The sequence below is a fragment of the Alosa sapidissima genome, chromosome 5, assembly GCF_018492685.1.
Source record: "Alosa sapidissima isolate fAloSap1 chromosome 5, fAloSap1.pri, whole genome shotgun sequence".
Lineage (NCBI taxonomy): Eukaryota > Metazoa > Chordata > Actinopteri > Clupeiformes > Clupeidae > Alosa > Alosa sapidissima.
This window is the reverse complement of record NC_055961.1, coordinates 1,346,160-1,363,310: the sequence shown is the minus strand read 5'-3', so window position 1 is coordinate 1,363,310 and position 17,151 is coordinate 1,346,160. Positions and strand designations below refer to the sequence as shown.

The following is a 17,151-nucleotide window of genomic DNA, read 5'->3' as shown; positions in this document are numbered from 1 at the left end:
ATGTAGTAGACCATCTGGCGAGGGTCAGGTTAATATAGACCATCTGGCGAGGGTCAGGTTAATGTAGTAGACCATCTGGCGAGGGTCAGGTTAATGATGGAGGCACTTGGCGTAAAGAACTGAATGAAGCACAATGGAGTATTATGCTGGATACCTTAAGTGATTAGAACCATGTCTACCACGCTGGATACCTTAAGTGATTAGAACCATGTCTACCACGCTGGATACCTTAAGTGATTAGAACCATGTCTACCACGCTGGATACCTTAAGTGATTAGAACCATGTCTACCATAGACATAATATACATAGACGCCGCATCGACCGCTGCTCCCTACTAGCGCTGACGAGATTTGGAGCCGCCATCTTGGACCGGTCATCCACTCCACTCAGTGTAATCTGTTTGGCCGGTGCAATGAGCTGTCAGCACACTTAATTAATCATATCTCACTGAATACTGAACAGATTTTCACGCGTTTTTTTTTTGCTGCAAAGGTCATACATGTAGCTATGATACAGGCCACATTGTTCGAAAATACAAAATACAACCAATAGTACGGTAATGTTAAATCTTACTTGTGAAAAGTAAATCCCCCCGAGTATGGTCCGCCGATTTGAGCAGGCACATGCTGCACAGTGCTGTCATCTTGTGTTTTCTGCTGCAACGCAATGAGGAGTATGACAGGTCCAAGATGGCGGCCGCATTTCTTGTTTCCAGCAGCCAATGCGGCGTCTATGTATATTATGTCTATGATGTCTACCACGCTGGATACCTTAAGTGATTAGAACCATGTCTACCACGCTGGATACCTTAAGTGATTAGAACCATGTCTACCACGCTGGATACCTTATTAGGCCAGTCAATCTAGCCCAAAAAGACAAAAAAATTGCAACAGAAATGTCTCATAGTTTTTTATTGGTCCTAATACCCTCCTGAATCATATACTAAAAGTCTACCGCCATAGATAGATGCTCACCATATATTTTTTCGAGACTAAAGGCCAAAGTTGTGCCAAACACTCTACATCTGTCTCTTGAGTTGTGGTTTTGGGTACGTACTGTCTGTTTACAGATTTCAAAATCAATGACTTGTCTGTTTATAGTGGTTTCTGCTGAAAAAATGTATTCCCTTTCATTATAATCTTTAAAGGGTGTTTTCTCAAAATTAGGTTTCTGTACACTGTGGAGGAGAAATATCCACTTCAGTAACACCAACATAAACTATTCATTACAGATTTCCTCCTATCTATATTTTGTGTTTGATTAGGGAGGAGTTATGTTGATATATTTTCAATAGCCTGATATTTTCTACATTTTATACCAAAACATCTGACTCTAAATAATATTGTATCTCCAATATGGCGACGTCCCTATCTGACGACACGCCGTGCAAACCTAATATAGACCACATTTTAAAAGGTAATGTGAACAGCCAGCCGGATCTGAGCAAAATATCCGAATTGAGCATTAAGACTTGCAGTGTGAACAAATCATGTGAATGAAAAGTTTTTGGGGGAAAACATACTTTTTCCAAAATGTTCCAAACTCTGAATTTGCACAAATTCGGTAGAATGTACCATCTTTGTGTAGGCTACAATTTACTAAATTACAAAAATATTGGGCGAGAGCTAGGTCCAAGACCAAATGCAGCAAGTCAAGAGATGTCTCGAGTCCGGATTTGACCAAGTACCTGGTTAAAACACATCCACGACACTAGAGGGCAATGTAGATTTGAACATTCATTTTGACCCAACTGGCGCTATGATGTAAGCCCGTTTACGGGTGTATGTGAGGGACATCTAAACATAAGGTCATGCTGCCAGAATGAGAGAGACCGAAGTTAACTACTGACATGGGTCTTGGAATTGCACCAACATGAATGGTAAAAGCAGCAGAACGATGTCAATGCGATTGATAGCGATAAACAGGTGATGCAATGTTATTTATGATTACTAAGTCAGGTAGTAAGCAATTCAGAAACTAAGTAATCTCGACGTTCGCCATTTGAGGCCAAGTACATTACAAATGTAATGTAATGAAAGTTGGCCAGTTGATTTCAGGCAGGAAGGAATTGATGCCAGCGCATGGTGCCAATGCAAAAGCGTTGATCAGCCTACTGTACTAACGTAACAGAATTGCCAGACCACCCTGAACTTCGAACCAGTTAACGTCATAGCTTTTCAGATGCGTAGCCTACTAAATAGTTATTTTTGACCAGTGCTCTTTGTTAGTGAGTCTGAATGACAAGCGGCACTTTTGTTAGACGCGGTGCTAATCATTGGGCTGCATTTGTGTTTGCATTCACCGAATACCTGTGCACTTACTTGTTTGCAGGAGCAACATCTATCTCTGTTGATTGGACCTAAATATCTACACTGATTGCAGAGCTACTTTCCACTGGCCGCCTTGTTGATGCACAATGATCCGCTACAGCAAATTACAGAAGCAAGTTCTGGCATTGTATCGAGAGTTCATGCGCGCTGGAAGGGACAAACCTGGATTCATTCCTCGGATTCGAGATGAATTCCGAGAGAATGCTCGTATTAAGAAGACCGACGTCATGCACATAGAATACTTATATCGGCGCGGACAACGACAGCTCGAACAGCTCAAAGATGTGAACACCAAACAGCTGGGGTCTTTCTCCGGGAGCAAAGAAAACAGATGATGCCAAGTAAAGGCCAAGTGCTGATATCTGTCATGTATTATCGATAATAGGATTCAGTTCATGTAATAGTTTTCCAGGCCTCATGGATCTCCTCTGGACATCATTGTGTAAGGTCATATATATTGTCAGAAGGCTGTCGAAGCCTGTTGTTTGAGCAGATGGCTCAAAGATCAGAACCTGTTGCGGCACAAGGTTCAATACCTGGATGAACACTGTTGTGAAGGACACTGTCTACATTACTGATTGTGTAATGTATTTAAAAATAAATAATAAAACAAACACTGCTTTTCTACACCATTGATAATTTGGGCCTACTGGTTGTAACACAGTCTATGGTTGTAACAGTCACAAATCTGGTTAATATTTTATGACCAAAAGATCACATCCACTTGACACAAAACAAATATTGTAAAACAATATAATGTACATAGAGGTAAGTACCTATGAATACATATATATAGCTATTGCACATCCTTGAGTTGAATTATGTAAGGTTCAAATTTGACATAACTACCAGGGGGGGAAGTTGAGCAAGCATGGTGAATGCGCTGCAGCCGGCAGGGGGCAGTAGTTCTGTAAGACGGAGAAAAATAACCCAAACAGGAAATAAACAGAACGGTAGACATTCTCTGACTACCTTGCTAGCTGAGACGGTGGGCGAGGCTGGTACATTTGTGATTAAATATAGACTAGAAGAAAGCAGTTAGCAGGATATTTAGTGCACAAAGATTATACCATGGCAGCTCCAGGAAATGCTGCGGGCGAGATGACCAATGCCCAGCTAATTCAACAAGTGAGTAACGTTAACTAGCGATAGCAGCGAAGGTTAGCCAGTTAGGCTAATAGAAATATGATTAATTATGATAAAGATATGACTACTCAAATTAATTATATTGGGCTTATATACAAGATATGTATTACCTTGTATTTAATGTAGACACTGTCAACATTATTTATTTATTTTGCGCGAAGCAACGTTAGTGGAAGTTGGATGTCTTGTTAACTAACCTTATTTCCTAATAGGGGATGAACATATTGACTATGTAGTCAAATTGTTGATCAAAAACACCCTTTATTATAATGGATCAATATATGATCCATACGTGATAACATGTGTTTTGACCATCTCATTTGAACAGTTGGCATTGCTGAACTGGCTGAAGTCTGATACTACTCAGAGTAAAGACATACTGACTGCCATCACCCAACTGCAAGTAGGACGGGAGATTTTCAACAGATTGACTGGACAGGGGAAAGTAGAGGCTTACAAGGTGAACGCTATTTTCAGTTTGGTTGACATTTCGAATATCTAGTTACAGTATATAGTGGGTACGTAACAAATTAATTGTTCCATTTCGGTTCGTTTTCTTAGATGAACGGGGTGGGGTAAAAATCAACATGAAATATCCTCCAGCTGCTCATATCAGCCTACTGGCACCAAATGCAGTTAGAACCAATTTATTCACAGAGCCATTCAGATTTCCAGAGCATCACTCTCCCTCCACCCGCATGTCTAGAGAGCTCTTTATAGTGCATTAAACAGTGAGGGCATTCCATCAGAATAGGCTTTTAACAGGAGGATTCCAGTGCTCTTAAAGGGACGCTAAGCTAAGACTCCATACACCTTGTTGTACATGGTTTCAAATCCTTTGTAATGGGTATTTTGCTTTTTCAGTTACAGTGCACAGATATTGTGATGTATCATAGACAATTGTCTTGAGGTTGCAATGTATGAAGTTGTATCAGAGTAGTTTGAATGTGTCATATCACGACTTAACTCTGTGGTTCTCTCTCCTGATTGTAAATAACTCCATATGTCTTACAAGACTGCATGGTCCTCCATCTGTGCAGATAAGCGTGACTGACCCCTATAATGCTTCCCCTACAGAAAGAGTGCATTCTGCAGATTGCTGACTATGTCCAGAAGAATCCAAGCGCCTCCCAGAGGCAGCTGAACACTGAGGTGGAGAAGCAGGTCCTGCTGTTTGCTGCCCGAGTGCAGGCCCTGGACTCTGGGTCCCTCCTCTAAGATCCTCTCTCTCTCTCTCTCTCTCTCTCAATTCAATTCAATTCAATTCAATTCAATTCAGTGAGCTTTATTGGCATGACTGTGCATTGTACAATATTGGCAAAGCATTAACATCTCTCTCTCTACCTCTACTGTCTCTCTAGCTCTCTCTCTTTCTATCTACCTCTACTCTCTCTCTCTACTCTCTCTCTCTCTCTTTCTCTTTCTATCTACCTCTACTCTCTCTCTAGCTCTCTCTACCTCTTCTCTCTCTCTCTCTCCCCCTCTCTTGCCTTACTGGAGGACAGCAACACAAGGATTTGTCTTTCTCACTTTTTTAACATTTCATAATTTATATTGTTTTCGTACCATTTTAATGAGATCTGATTTATGGTGTAATTTTGCATCTTGTTTTTATCTTTTTGTAATATAGTTATTGATTTGAAACTATGATACTGGTGTTTTCTTTCAAGCCCGTATTAGATATCAAATATGTAAACAAAAACAACAACAATAATAATATTGTAAATAAATAACACTGTTATACTTCAGCTTCTGTTTTCAATATTTATAGCTCTTCATTGTGAAAGAGTTTGAGCACCTGTTGGGGGTTTGATGCAGCTGAATGTTAAAGGCCCTCAATGTCATTAGGCATCTTGTTCGCCAATCTGCAAGGGTCTGGGCAAAAATAATATAAACAATTATCATTATGAATCTATCCCAACCATTAGTTTTGAGTAAAGGTGACTCCAAGTCCATAAAACAAAAATCCATAACAAATACATTTTAAACCAATTCAGGAAGTTTTGTTTTGTAATTGTTCAATAAAACCACTTGTTATGGATTTTTTATGGACTTGGAGTCATTTTTACTCAAAACTAATGGCTGGGATAGATTCAGCATGATAAATGTTTTCATTATTTTCGCCCAGTCCCTCTGGGCACCCCAAACTTGATGGGCTCTCCAGGTGTTTCCCCGAGGATTTGGCCGTGGATAAATTGGGAGATGTTACTAGACACCTATAGGAACACAGAGTAAAAAAAAAGCTATTGGTAAGAAATATTTTTGCAGATTGGTGAAAAAAAAGCCTAACTTTACCTAACTACATATAAAAGATTGTGCAAGGTTTGTAACATTTTGATATAATCAGGGTATTGGTAAGTAGTTCTACACTGATATGGTTGAGGTGCTCTAGTAGTCTTTTCTAAGATTGTTTTATTTCAGAATGTCACAGATAAGCAGGTGAAACATAAGATGGCCATCAAATGAGACATGAGATTTCCTGAACAATGCGTATGAAGATGAGGCCGAGAGAGGCAGCTCCCGCGCGCCCTGGCCAGCATGCAGATGAGCAGAGAGCACCTGCGAGGGTCTCATTATCATGCAGATTCATGCCGTCCCTTGATGACTTGAAAGATGAAGGCCTATTTGGCCCAGACTCTGCTGATGAGCTGTTGTCAGCTTTATAAAAAAAGTACCTCTTGCCTAGTTGTTAAACATGCTGCTGTTTTTTATAGAAAGAATATTTCCAGACAGAAACATAACAGCCGAGGGGCAGGGCAATGGGCAGTGCTGCTTTGATGCACCGGCTCCTTGTGAGGGAGCACCTGGCTCTGCCCCTGACCATGCGCTGGGCAGCACACACACACACACGTGAGGGAGCACCTGGCTCTACCCCTGACCACGCGCTCAATGGCGCTGGACTCAGGCTGACCCGTAGAGCCAGAGTGCCCGTGATGAAAGTCAAATTGGGGAGGGTCAGAGGGGGCAAAGCACACCCACCTGTTTGATCTGGGCAGCACACACACACACAGGTGACAAAAAACACAGACACACAGCACACAGGTGACAAAGCACAACTATAGCGTGACGAGGGGAAACACAGAAACCCTCTGCTCTGAGTGTGTGTGTGTGTGTGTGTGTGTGTGTGTGTGAAGACAGCAAGTGCACACAGAGGCAACCCTGTTGTTCCACACGTCTCTATTGATGAGGCAGCGGCTACTGATTACAGGTCTGAAGAGCTGGAAACTGCATTCCCAAAATGTAGAATAATTGCAGCAATCAGTCATACGCTCCCTCTTGCACATTCTCTCTCTCTCACACACACATGATCTCTCACACACACATACACACACAATCTCTCTATCACACACACATACACATTCTCCCTCTCACACACACATGATCTCTCTCACACACACACACAATCTCTCACACACACACATACAGTATCTCTCTCTCACACACACATACACATTCTCTCTCACACACACACACATACACATTCTTTCTCTCTCACACACACACACATACTCTGTCTTTCCCTCTCTCTGTCACACACATCCTCTCTCTCTCTCTCACACACACACACATCCTCTTTCTCTCTTACAACCCCCAACCCATTTCTTCACCCCTTTCTCCTCCTGTTGTTCTCTTTCTTTCCCTCTCTCCCCCTCTTCTCTCATTCTCTCCCCCTCTTCTCTCATTCTCTCTCCCCCTCTTCTCTCATTCTCTCCCCCTCTCCTCTCTTGTTCTCTCTTCCCCTCTCCTCTCTTGTTCTTTCTTTTCCCCTCTCTCCCCCTCTTCTCTCTTGTTCTCTCTCTCCCCCTCTCCTCTCTTGTTCTCTCTCTCCCCCTCTCCTCTCTTGTTCTCTCTCTCCCCCTCTCCTCTCTTGTTCTCTCTCTCCCTCTCTCCCCCTCTCCTCTCTTGTTCTCTCTCTCCCCCTCTCCTCTCTTGTTCTCTCTCTCCCCCTCCTCTCTCTCTCCCTCTCTCCCCCTCTCCTCTCTTGTTCTCTCTCTCCCCCTCTCCTCTCTTGTTCTCTCTCTCCCTCTCTCCCCCTCTCCTCTCTTGTTCCCTCTCTCCCCTCCTCCTCCACTTGCGCGGGTCATTCTCTGTGCCCTGGTGGTGGGCAGTCTTGCTAGCAACTCCGTCTCATTTGACTTCTGAAGCAGCGATCTCATAACATGCCTGTTGCTGTGGCTGGTCAGCCTCTGCTTAGTGGAGGACAGTCCGTCTGTCTGTGGACTGGATACACCATCTTCGATGAATCAGAAAACCTAATCTAATAATCAGATACCTACCTAATAATAATATCTAATAATCAGCTAGAGAGTGGAATACAGTTGAAGACGGGTAAGTTTATTCACATCATACATGAATTTCAGATCTGGGCTTGTTTAATGTATAACTAACAATGAGAAATTCAAACTTTAGAATATTAATTTGTCCTTATATATGAATATATTTATATATATATATATATATATATATATATTTTTTTTATGCCTGTATTTATATTTATCATTATCTGTATTTTATCCATAAAGTAGTTACAGTTGAAGTATTATGTGGTTTATGTTTTCAACATTCAACATTCATATGAAAACATTCATTATGTTTTCATATTATTTTCTATATGTGTATAATTCTTCCTGTTTGTGGTAGTTGCCTAACAAAGCCAACGGTGCCAAGGCTATCATTAGTCATGTCATTTATGTTTAAATGTTTTCACTTCTTGATATAAATATTTTTGTGAGGTTTCAACATGTTTTATTGACTTGTTGTCATGGATGCACCATGCAGGATTCCATCATCATGTTCTGTTGACATGTTGTCATGGATGTGCCATGCAGGATTCCATCAGCTCTGATTGCCTTTGTTTTTGCTGAATGCTTTGATTATTGCAGAGTTTTAAAGAAGAGTGTTGAAGAAGAGTTTTAACGAAGAGTGTTGGAGAAGAGTGGCTTTATGTTGTGCGCGGTCATCTGGAGATGGATGTTCTCTTCGGTTGCACCTTTGTGCCGGGGAAGCCTGGAGTGTCTCTGGAAACTCATAGCACTCCTGATTAACTTGTGACCACATCATTAATAAGGATACACAGTCTAATGATACACAGTCTAATGATCCAGCCTTCCTAGCAACAGCATCCCTTTGCATGGGAAGCATTTCACCTGATTCATATGTATATATGTGTTTGTATAATGATTTTTTATTTAATGTGTTCTGCTTTCGTGCAAGATTACGCTGTGTAAACGGCAACATTGTATTGCAGCTCATCTCTTAGTGAACGTAACTCCTCTCCCTACACCCCTGTGTGTGTGTGGACTTGCCTGTGGATCCACCTGTTTCCATTTCCTGTCCTGTGTGTTGTGAGCGGTCATCTCGATGGTGGGCAGCCCTGCGTGCTCTGCTTCGTGCTCAGCTCTGCGTCGCAGTGCCCCTGGACGCTTGACCTCCCTCTGTGAGCAGTTCGGCCATGGTGCGGAAGCGGCCGAGGGCCAGTAGGGGCGGCCGCTGCCCAGTGGCCATGAACGAGGACAACGCGCGCTTCGGCCTGCTGGCGGCGCTCATCCTGGGCTACCTGCTGTGCGGCGCGGCCGTCTTCTCGGCGCTGGAGCGTCCGTCCGAGCTGCAGGCTCACCAGCGCTGGCAGGAGCAGCTGGACGACTTCACCGGTCGGCACGGCGTGGGCCTAGACGCCCTGCGCGGCCTGCTACGGCGGTACGAGGAGGCCAACATGGCGGGCATCCGTGTGGACGCCCTGCGGCCGCGATGGGACTTCTCCGGGGCCTTCTACTTCGTGGGAACCGTGATCTCCACTATCGGTCAGTTGGAGCTCATAACACACTAGTACACAACTGCCTTCCCTCATAACACACTAGTACACAACTGCCTTCCCTCATAACACACTAGGGTCATAGGTTAGAGGTCACTAGGTTAGAGGTCACAGGTTAGGGGTCACAGGTTAGGGGTCACAGATCTAAGTTCAGTTGAGTTACTTTATTTGTCCTCTGCATTTAACTTATCCAGGGCTAGTGTACACACACACACACACACACACACACACACACACTAGGAGCAGTGAGCTCACACACACACACACACACACTAGGAGCAGTGAGCTTAGTATATGTTGTGAACACACACACACACACACACACACACTAGGAGCAGTGAGCTCACACACACACACACACACTAGGAGCAGTGAGCTCACACACACACTAGGAGCAGTGAGCTCAGTATATGTTGTGAACACACACACACACACTAGGAGCAGTGAGCTCAGTTCAGTATATGTTGTGAACACACACACACACCAGTGGGGTGTACTACGAATCTCGATTAGTGGGTTAGCGAGGTATGTTGCGCGCAAAGCCAGGGTATGCTGTGACAAGAAAGTGGATCTGTTTTAGTGTCGCTATATCACCATGGTATCTTATGCTGTCAACCAAACCTGGTTGGGAGGAGGTTATGTGCTAAGTTATAGCTCAAATCGTGTAATCTACCGCACACTGACCAATCAATTGTCTTAAAAACGAAGTTATCTCACGTGTAGGATTCTGTCACATATCTCACAGGTGGAGCTCCGCCTCTACTAACATTTTGGATCTCGAATGCGCTTTAATAGTGCTGTGCGTGCAAATATCCCACTATGGACGTGCATACCATACAACAACTGATGACAATTGATTTATTTGATGTTATAGGTTAGACACAAAAAATGACCGCGGTGTAGATTAAGCTATCGCTCATGAATGCGGAAGTAATTGTTTTTAAATAGAGGCGGTCTTGTGCGTCTCCACGTTTCACGATTGGCCAACGTCATCCCAACACCGAGAACACGCACAGATCTGAGCTGAAAGCCTAGTTTGACAAATATATCACATAACTGCAATCGTAGTATCACTTAACACAGCGGTCCCCAACCACTGGGCCGCGGGACATTCCTAACCGGGCCGTAGCCTACGACATGAGTTTAAAAAAAACTCAACTAAACTCAATTTAATTTGCAATAATGTCACGTTTTTACATGGCATAGGTCTATATGCAGTTGTTTGATTGCACGCATGTTTGCATTTTGCAAGGTCTATTTTCTTACGTCTGTCTGTCCCGCCTTCAACACTTTACATATTGCCTTCAGCGCTGCGCAGCCTCAGGTCAGCTCACTTCACTTGATCAGTTCTTGGCGAACGGTAGTGTCACACGAAGTTAGCTAAACTGCTAGAATGAGCAACAAAAAACAAGCATCTTTAGCAGGTCACTGGCCAGAGTGTTTGAGTTGCGAGAGCCGCTGCAGAGATTTCTTACAGAAAAAAACTCACCGTTAGCTGCATATTTTAGTGATGAGGGCTGGGTGTCAAAACTCGCTTACCTGTGTGACATATTCGGGTTGCTTAATGACCTCAACCTGTCACTCCAGGGGAGAATGACGACTGTCTTTAAACTGGCAGATAAAGTCGCTGCATTTAAAGCCAAGCTTGATTTGTGGGTACGGCGAGTGGATCGGGGTGTATTTGATATGTTCCAAACAGTAGTGGGGGTTTTGGGAGAGACTGAGACAGGGCCCTTTCTCTCGCAGCTGGTGAGCGATCACCTTGTTGCGCTTTCAAATGAGTTTGAGCGTTACTTGCCATTCTCCAAAGATCCACAGCAAACCAATGAGTGGGTCCGCAACCCATTTGTCAATATCCCTGGAGCAGTGAGCTCAGTATATGTTGTGAACACACACACACACACACACACACACACACACACTAGGAGCAGTGAGCTCAGTATATGTTGTGAACACACACACTAGGAGCAGTGAGCTCAGTATATGTTGTGAACACACACACACACACACACACACACACACACACACACACACACACACACTAGGAGCAGTGAGCTCAGTATATGTTGTGAACACACACACCCACACACACACACACACACACACTAGGAGCAGTGAGCTCAGTATATGTTGTGAACACACACACACACACTAGGAGCAGTGAGCTCAGTATATGTTGTGAACACACACACACACACTAGGAGCAGTGAGCTCAGTATATGTTGTGAACACACACACACACACACACACACACACACACACACTAGGAGCAGTGAGCTCAGTATATGTTGTGAACACACACACACTAGGAGCAGTGAGCTCAGTATATGTTGTGAACACACACACACACACTAGGAGCAGTGAGCTCAGTATATGTTGTGAACACACACACACACACTAGGAGCAGTGAGCTCAGTATATGTTGTGAACACACACACACACACACACACACTAGGAGCAGTGAGCTCAGTATATGTTGTGAATAGAAAGCTCCCACTGCAGCATTGGGCCTCATTCTCCAGCCGTTCTTACGAAGAAATGTGTTAATCTTAAAACCCACTTACGCAGTTTTTACAAAGATTATGGTATTCACCAATGTGTTCTTGTTCTTAGGTAGGAACAGAATCTACAAACACTGAAGAGCACTCTTACGCACATTTGAGAACTGTCTTGTTTGTCAAAATCAATGGTTATGGCATTTTCATCATATCTGCAGGTGTAAAATATAATAGAATTTAAATGACAACTATATATTTTAAAATGTATGATATTTTTGAATACAAATATTATAATTATTTTTTAAGAAAATAAATTCCACTATATTACAAAGCATTAGGGTATTTTAAAATAAATAAACAAAACAAATTTCCTCACTTTTTATACCGTATTTTCTGGACTATAAGTCGCACCGGAGTATAAGTCGCACCAGTCAAAAAATGTGTCATGAAGAGGAAAAAAACATATATATATATATAAATATATATAAATACATATATGTTGCACCTGAGTCACAGGACCAGCCAAACTATGAAAAAAAGTGCGACTTACGGTAAAAATATAAAAATATAAAAAAATACGGTACTAACTACTAAATATGAGTGAATGAATTTACTGTTCAATTCCTGCAACAGTGCTTTCACTTCAAAGCATGTGTCATATACGGTAATCAAATTGTCTTGCTCAATTAGTGTATAATATACGGTAGAAATGAAAGCTGGTGCCCCAGCCTCAATTTGTGTGCAGTATCATGCCCTGTTATGGGGATTGACAGGGTGTTTACCTACTCTATGCTAATTAAGAACAGTTGGCACACCCTGTCAACTTCAGGAGAAATGGGATTGAGCATGATAAGAATGAAACTGTGAACGCCTTTGTGAATCTGCTGAAGAGTTTCGTAGGACCTAAGAACACAGTTAAGAAAATACTTAGGAAGATAGTTCTCAAATGTGCGTAAGAGTGCTCTTGAGTGTTCATAGATTCTGTTCTTACTTAAGAACAAGAAAACATTGGTGAATGCCTGAATCTTTGTAAAAACTGCATAAGTGGGTATTAAGAGCAAACTTCTTCATAAGAACAGTTGGTGAATGAGGCCCAATGTCCTTAAATCTGACCTGATTTTGCTGCTGTTTCTCCAGGTTAATCTGTGGTTAATCTGCTGTTTCTCGCAGGTTTTGGGATGACGACCCCGGCCACCATCGGGGGAAAGATCTTCCTGATCTTCTACGGGCTGATCGGTTGCGCGGCCACCATCTTGTTCTTCAACCTTTTCCTGGAGCGCATCATCACCATGCTGGCCTACATCATGCGCTGGTGCCACGAGCGGCAGCTGCAGCGGTCAGGCGTGGGCGGCGTGGGCGGCGAGGACCAGCGGAGTCAGGACGACAGCCTGGAGGGCTGGAAGCCGTCCGTCTACTACGTGATGCTGATCCTGGCCGTGGCGGCTCTGCTGATCGCCTGCAGCGCGTCGGCGCTCTACGCCAGCGCTGAGGACTGGGGCTACTTCGACTCGCTCTACTTCTGCTTCGTGGCCTTCAGCACCATCGGCTTCGGCGACCTGGTGAGCAGCCAGCGGGAGCGCTACGCGGCGCAGGAGGCCTATCGCCTCGGCAACTGCCTCTTCATCCTCATGGGCGTGTGCTGCATCTACTCGCTCTTCAACGTCCTCTCCATCGTCATCAAGCAGACGCTCAACTGGATCCTGGCCAAGCTGGACTGCCAGCGGGCGGCAGCGTGCCCGTGCCAGCGGGGGGGTCAGCAGGCGTGCGGACGGAGGTGGGTGAGGTGGCGCGGCTGCTGCTGCCCCTGTGTGCCCTGTCTGTCCTCAGAGCGCCGCGCTGCGCACCCTCTGACCGGCCGTGGCAGGTCCAGAGTGCACAAGCGCAACGCGGTGCAGCCGGCCACTCCGACGCGCGACGCCGCGGGCAAGCAGCGCTACACCAACGCCTCGGTGGAGACGGTGTGCGACAGCGAGACGGATGGCGGCCAGGGGCCCGAGGCTGGACACTTGGCCGGCCGCCGGCTCTCCGGAGAGATGATCTCGGTCAACGACTTCATGGCGTCCAACAAGGTGTCGCTGGCCATCCTGCAGAAGCAGCTGTGTGAGACGGCGCACGGAAACCCACGCCAGAGCCACGCGCGCTGCAACGGCTTCTCTGGGGGAGTCGGAGCCTTCGCCATCATGAACAACCGGCTGCAGGAGACCAGCGTCGACAGGTGACAAACAGGACGTCCGCCAGCCAGCAGGAAACAGGTCTCACGTGAGAAGAAACATCATTCTTAAAAAATCCAAGAAAACCTCTTGGAGTATTCCTGAAATTCTATTTTTATATGTCTGATAACAGCTTCACAGTCTTAAGGCTGATTAGATTGCTTTTAACGTTTGACCGAAAGCTCTTGCTTCATTGTACATGTAAATTACGCATCATTCACTTGGCGTCTGAGATGTGTACGTCTGTTGTAAGGGAGCGGATGATTCAGAGATGTAAACGGCGTGTCTGAGTTGAGATAAAAGGAGACAGAACAGTCGCTGCGCTGATGATGGCGTTCTGAGAGGCCCGTTCAGCTCCTGAAGTGATTGGCTGCTGCGGTAGGCAATCAGAGCGCTCGGAGAGAGAGATCCTCAGGCCACTCTTCAGCGTCGCCATGACGCAGAGTGATTTACAAGAGCAGCCGACACAAAGCCGCCGAGACCCTCAGAGACTCTCAGTGGGGAGAAATACACTCTGAACAGCATCAGGGGTCAGCAGCCTCTCGGCTGTTTGCCCCTCATGTGTTCATCCTCCAACACAGCAAAACAAAGCTAGTATACAACACTGGACTAACGTCTATTAAGTCTATCAAACCAAACCACTCTTTTTCCTTAGTAGTAGTCGTAAGCAATCTTAGCAAGCACATATAATGAGTAAGGATTAATGTAATTCATAATTAAGTCTTAGTAAGGCTACATGGTATGATTATTTCTATACCTCAAAACAGGAGAATACTGGAAAATGGACTTAGTAGAATGATTAATCCATAAAAAATAAATATTGTAGAGGAAAGGTGTGCACAATGGTATGGCACCGACTTGCACTTGATGTGATGGCAACTTGTATTGTCACTTATCACCCGGAGAAAAGAAATACTCTTTTCTGATTGGCTGGTGGGGTGGCTATTAATTCTGAATAACAGGACACTGTTCCATATCAATGCTTATACAACAATTCGGTTCTATGGAACTATTTATTTGTTTCTGATTGGCCGAGAGACGTTCCATGAGTTGGAATATCCCTGGACATTTCAACTCAGACTTTGCACAGCTAATAATAAATCACTCCGCGATACAATGCGAAGATTTGACACAATGTTCTCATCCCAGCTCTCCACTATTTTAAGCAATGGGTTACTCCTTAGCAAACCATAACGAAACAGTGCTTCACCACATCTGTGGATTAAGCTACACAGTCAACTCAATGTAAGTAAGATAAACGAGGATGCTAATTGTTCTCAGCATTGCCAGCATGATGTAGGGCCTATAATATGATTGTCACTTGGAGGAGATAACTAACGTTAGCATAGTTAGCTAACCGCTGCTAACGTGCTAGCATCGTGTCAGAAAAACATATGGGGCTGTGCACAGTAGTGTAACATTTATTCACCATAAATTAATAAAGTTGAGTGGTTCTGCAATGTAGGCTATGTTTCCGCTTTTTTGCAGTACCATGTCCCTTACATAACATGGCCCAGTGTCCTTGTAACATGCATGCAGCAAAGCTAGATATGAATGTGATTTCAGCCCGACTTTCAACATTTCTTTCAAGAAGACACGTAAACCACAAAGACCCGTAAAGAGGGATCTGGAATGTTGGTTACCTAGCAACCAAGACGCTGTCTATTGAAAAGGGAACTGTTTTTTGATGCGTAAGAACGATGTCGAAATTAACATTTTTAAACAATATTGGGGTGTTTTCAGATTATTTAGTTTGTGTTAGAATTGTTGTATAAAAGCAATATAGCACTCGTGATCGTGGGATTGGTCATGGATATTCCCACGGCTGTTGTTGCCGGCTTATTTTTCTGGGTAAAAAAAACCCCCACTCTCACTCGTGCTATATTGCTTAATTACATAGACTGTATATATAGAACTGGACAGTGTGCCGTCTGTTAAGAGTGATGCGAGCGCTCGTCCAGAGCCCCCTGGTGGCTGGCTGCAGTACAATGTGTAACTCCGCCCATCCCCATGTATTTCAATGGCCAAGTAGCCAACTGTCCGTGTCACTTTTCTCACCTAAAACTATTTTTGTATCAACAACTTTTTATTCTAAAAAATAGTTTTCAAGATGCTTCAATACACACAATTTTTCTTTTCTCGCTGAAATTATTTTTTTTAATGTTATATTAACAAATCTAAAAAGGGCGTGTTTACACCTATGATTGACAGCTGGCTGGCTGCAGACACGACGCTTTGTCCATTATGTTTTACCGTCTAGGCTGCAGACACTACCACGCCATCGCTCACTTATTTTAACGACACCTGATTTCGACACATAATCTAACCTAAATAAGTGTTGCTGTCATTATCATTAGGCTATATCTTATCACAGTCTGACTAAATACATATTGATAGTCATACATTGTGTAGTTGTTTGTAAGAGACATCGTTGTTAGTTGTTACAGATTCTTTGTGAAAAAAGATATGTGCTGTTCTTTCGTAGATGCTAAGTATATTAGCTCATAGCATGCTACATCATGCTAGCATTAGCCAGTTGATAGGTAAAGTAAAAGGGCTCTGCTATATTGATCCGAAGTGACGTTAGCCATAGTCCCCATAATTTACAGTCCTACTTGTTTCAAATGGTTTAACGTAACCAGTGATTGCCGCCATCATCGTTGCAACTTCATTTGAATACACTTTGTCTCTGGAGAAGGCGATGTTAAGTTTCATTAACGTTAACTCTTGCTTAGTTTTGCGAATGGCAATAAACGCCACCTAGCCTGCTAGGTCGACAACCTCGGTATTCTCATTTATGAATCAGCCCGACAAATAACTTTACTTGTGTTTTAGTGAACACATTATTGGACCATAGCTTAACGTGAGGTAGGATTCAAAGTTACAAATGGACAATTTGCTTAGTATGCTCATAACAGCGGTATCTGAAAATGCGTTAAGGTATCGTTGTTACCTGCGATTGCACTGCTGGAGAAGCATTTTGCATTGGTATGATTTGATCAGGTATTCCCAGTGATGTGTAAATCCTCCCATAGACGTACCCCATTTCAAAATAATACGTCTAAATTGAAAACTGTGACAACTCATTGATAGGCTCTCTCAATATGTCTGTAATCGTATGCCTCTACCACAGGCTTGCTAGTCTTTCACCAGA

At 43.7% G+C, this 17,151-nt stretch overlaps 2 protein-coding genes across 9 annotated transcripts; both read left to right on the top strand.

The window, feature by feature from the left end:
* Nucleotides 1-1,760: 1,760 nt before the first annotated feature.
* Nucleotides 1,761-5,225, top strand: LOC121709815. 5 transcript variants are annotated; one of them, XR_006032037.1, is made up of 4 exons: nucleotides 1,761-1,880; nucleotides 2,333-3,459; nucleotides 3,806-3,937; nucleotides 4,555-5,225. XR_006032037.1 is itself a non-coding variant. In XM_042093430.1 (4 exons), the coding sequence occupies exons 1-3, from the start codon at nucleotides 3,403-3,405 to the stop codon at nucleotides 4,693-4,695; spliced, it is 330 nt and encodes a 109-aa protein (XP_041949364.1). In that variant the 5' UTR covers nucleotides 3,263-3,402; the 3' UTR covers nucleotides 4,696-4,723; nucleotides 4,877-5,225. The 5 variants fall into 5 exon arrangements, 3 of the variants coding, with proteins under 3 accessions (XP_041949364.1, XP_041949363.1, XP_041949361.1); XR_006032038.1 differs by having other exon boundaries at nucleotides 1,778-1,926; XM_042093430.1 differs by lacking the exon at nucleotides 1,761-1,880 and having other exon boundaries at nucleotides 3,263-3,459; nucleotides 4,555-4,723; nucleotides 4,877-5,225.
* A 3,093-nt stretch (nucleotides 5,226-8,318) lies between these two features.
* Nucleotides 8,319-14,774, top strand: LOC121709252 (potassium channel subfamily K member 13). Of its 4 annotated transcripts, none has more exons than XM_042092477.1 (3): nucleotides 8,319-9,278; nucleotides 12,958-14,002; nucleotides 14,251-14,774. In XM_042092477.1, the coding sequence occupies exons 1-3, from the start codon at nucleotides 8,930-8,932 to the stop codon at nucleotides 14,285-14,287; spliced, it is 1,431 nt and encodes a 476-aa protein (XP_041948411.1). In that variant the 5' UTR covers nucleotides 8,319-8,929; the 3' UTR covers nucleotides 14,288-14,774. The 4 variants fall into 4 exon arrangements, with proteins under 4 accessions (XP_041948411.1, XP_041948414.1, XP_041948413.1 ...); XM_042092480.1 differs by having other exon boundaries at nucleotides 12,958-14,039; XM_042092479.1 differs by having other exon boundaries at nucleotides 12,958-14,046.
* The last annotated feature ends 2,377 nt before the right edge of the window (nucleotides 14,775-17,151 follow it).

Coding starts and splice junctions, on each gene's coding strand:
- LOC121709252 (XM_042092477.1), top strand. CDS start 8,930: ATGGTGCGGAAGCGGCCGAGGGCCAGTAGGGGCGGCCGCTGCCCAGTG. Junction 9,279..12,957: donor AACCGTGATCTCCACTATCG/GTCAGTTGGAGC, acceptor TGTTTCTCGCAG/GTTTTGGGATGACGACCCCG. Junction 14,003..14,250: donor CAGGAGACCAGCGTCGACAG/GTGACAAACAGG, acceptor GTCTGTTGTAAG/GGAGCGGATGATTCAGAGAT.
- LOC121709815 (XM_042093430.1), top strand. CDS start 3,403: ATGGCAGCTCCAGGAAATGCTGCGGGCGAGATGACCAATGCCCAGCTA. Junction 3,460..3,805: donor ATGCCCAGCTAATTCAACAA/GTGAGTAACGTT, acceptor TCATTTGAACAG/TTGGCATTGCTGAACTGGCT. Junction 3,938..4,554: donor GGAAAGTAGAGGCTTACAAG/GTGAACGCTATT, acceptor CTTCCCCTACAG/AAAGAGTGCATTCTGCAGAT.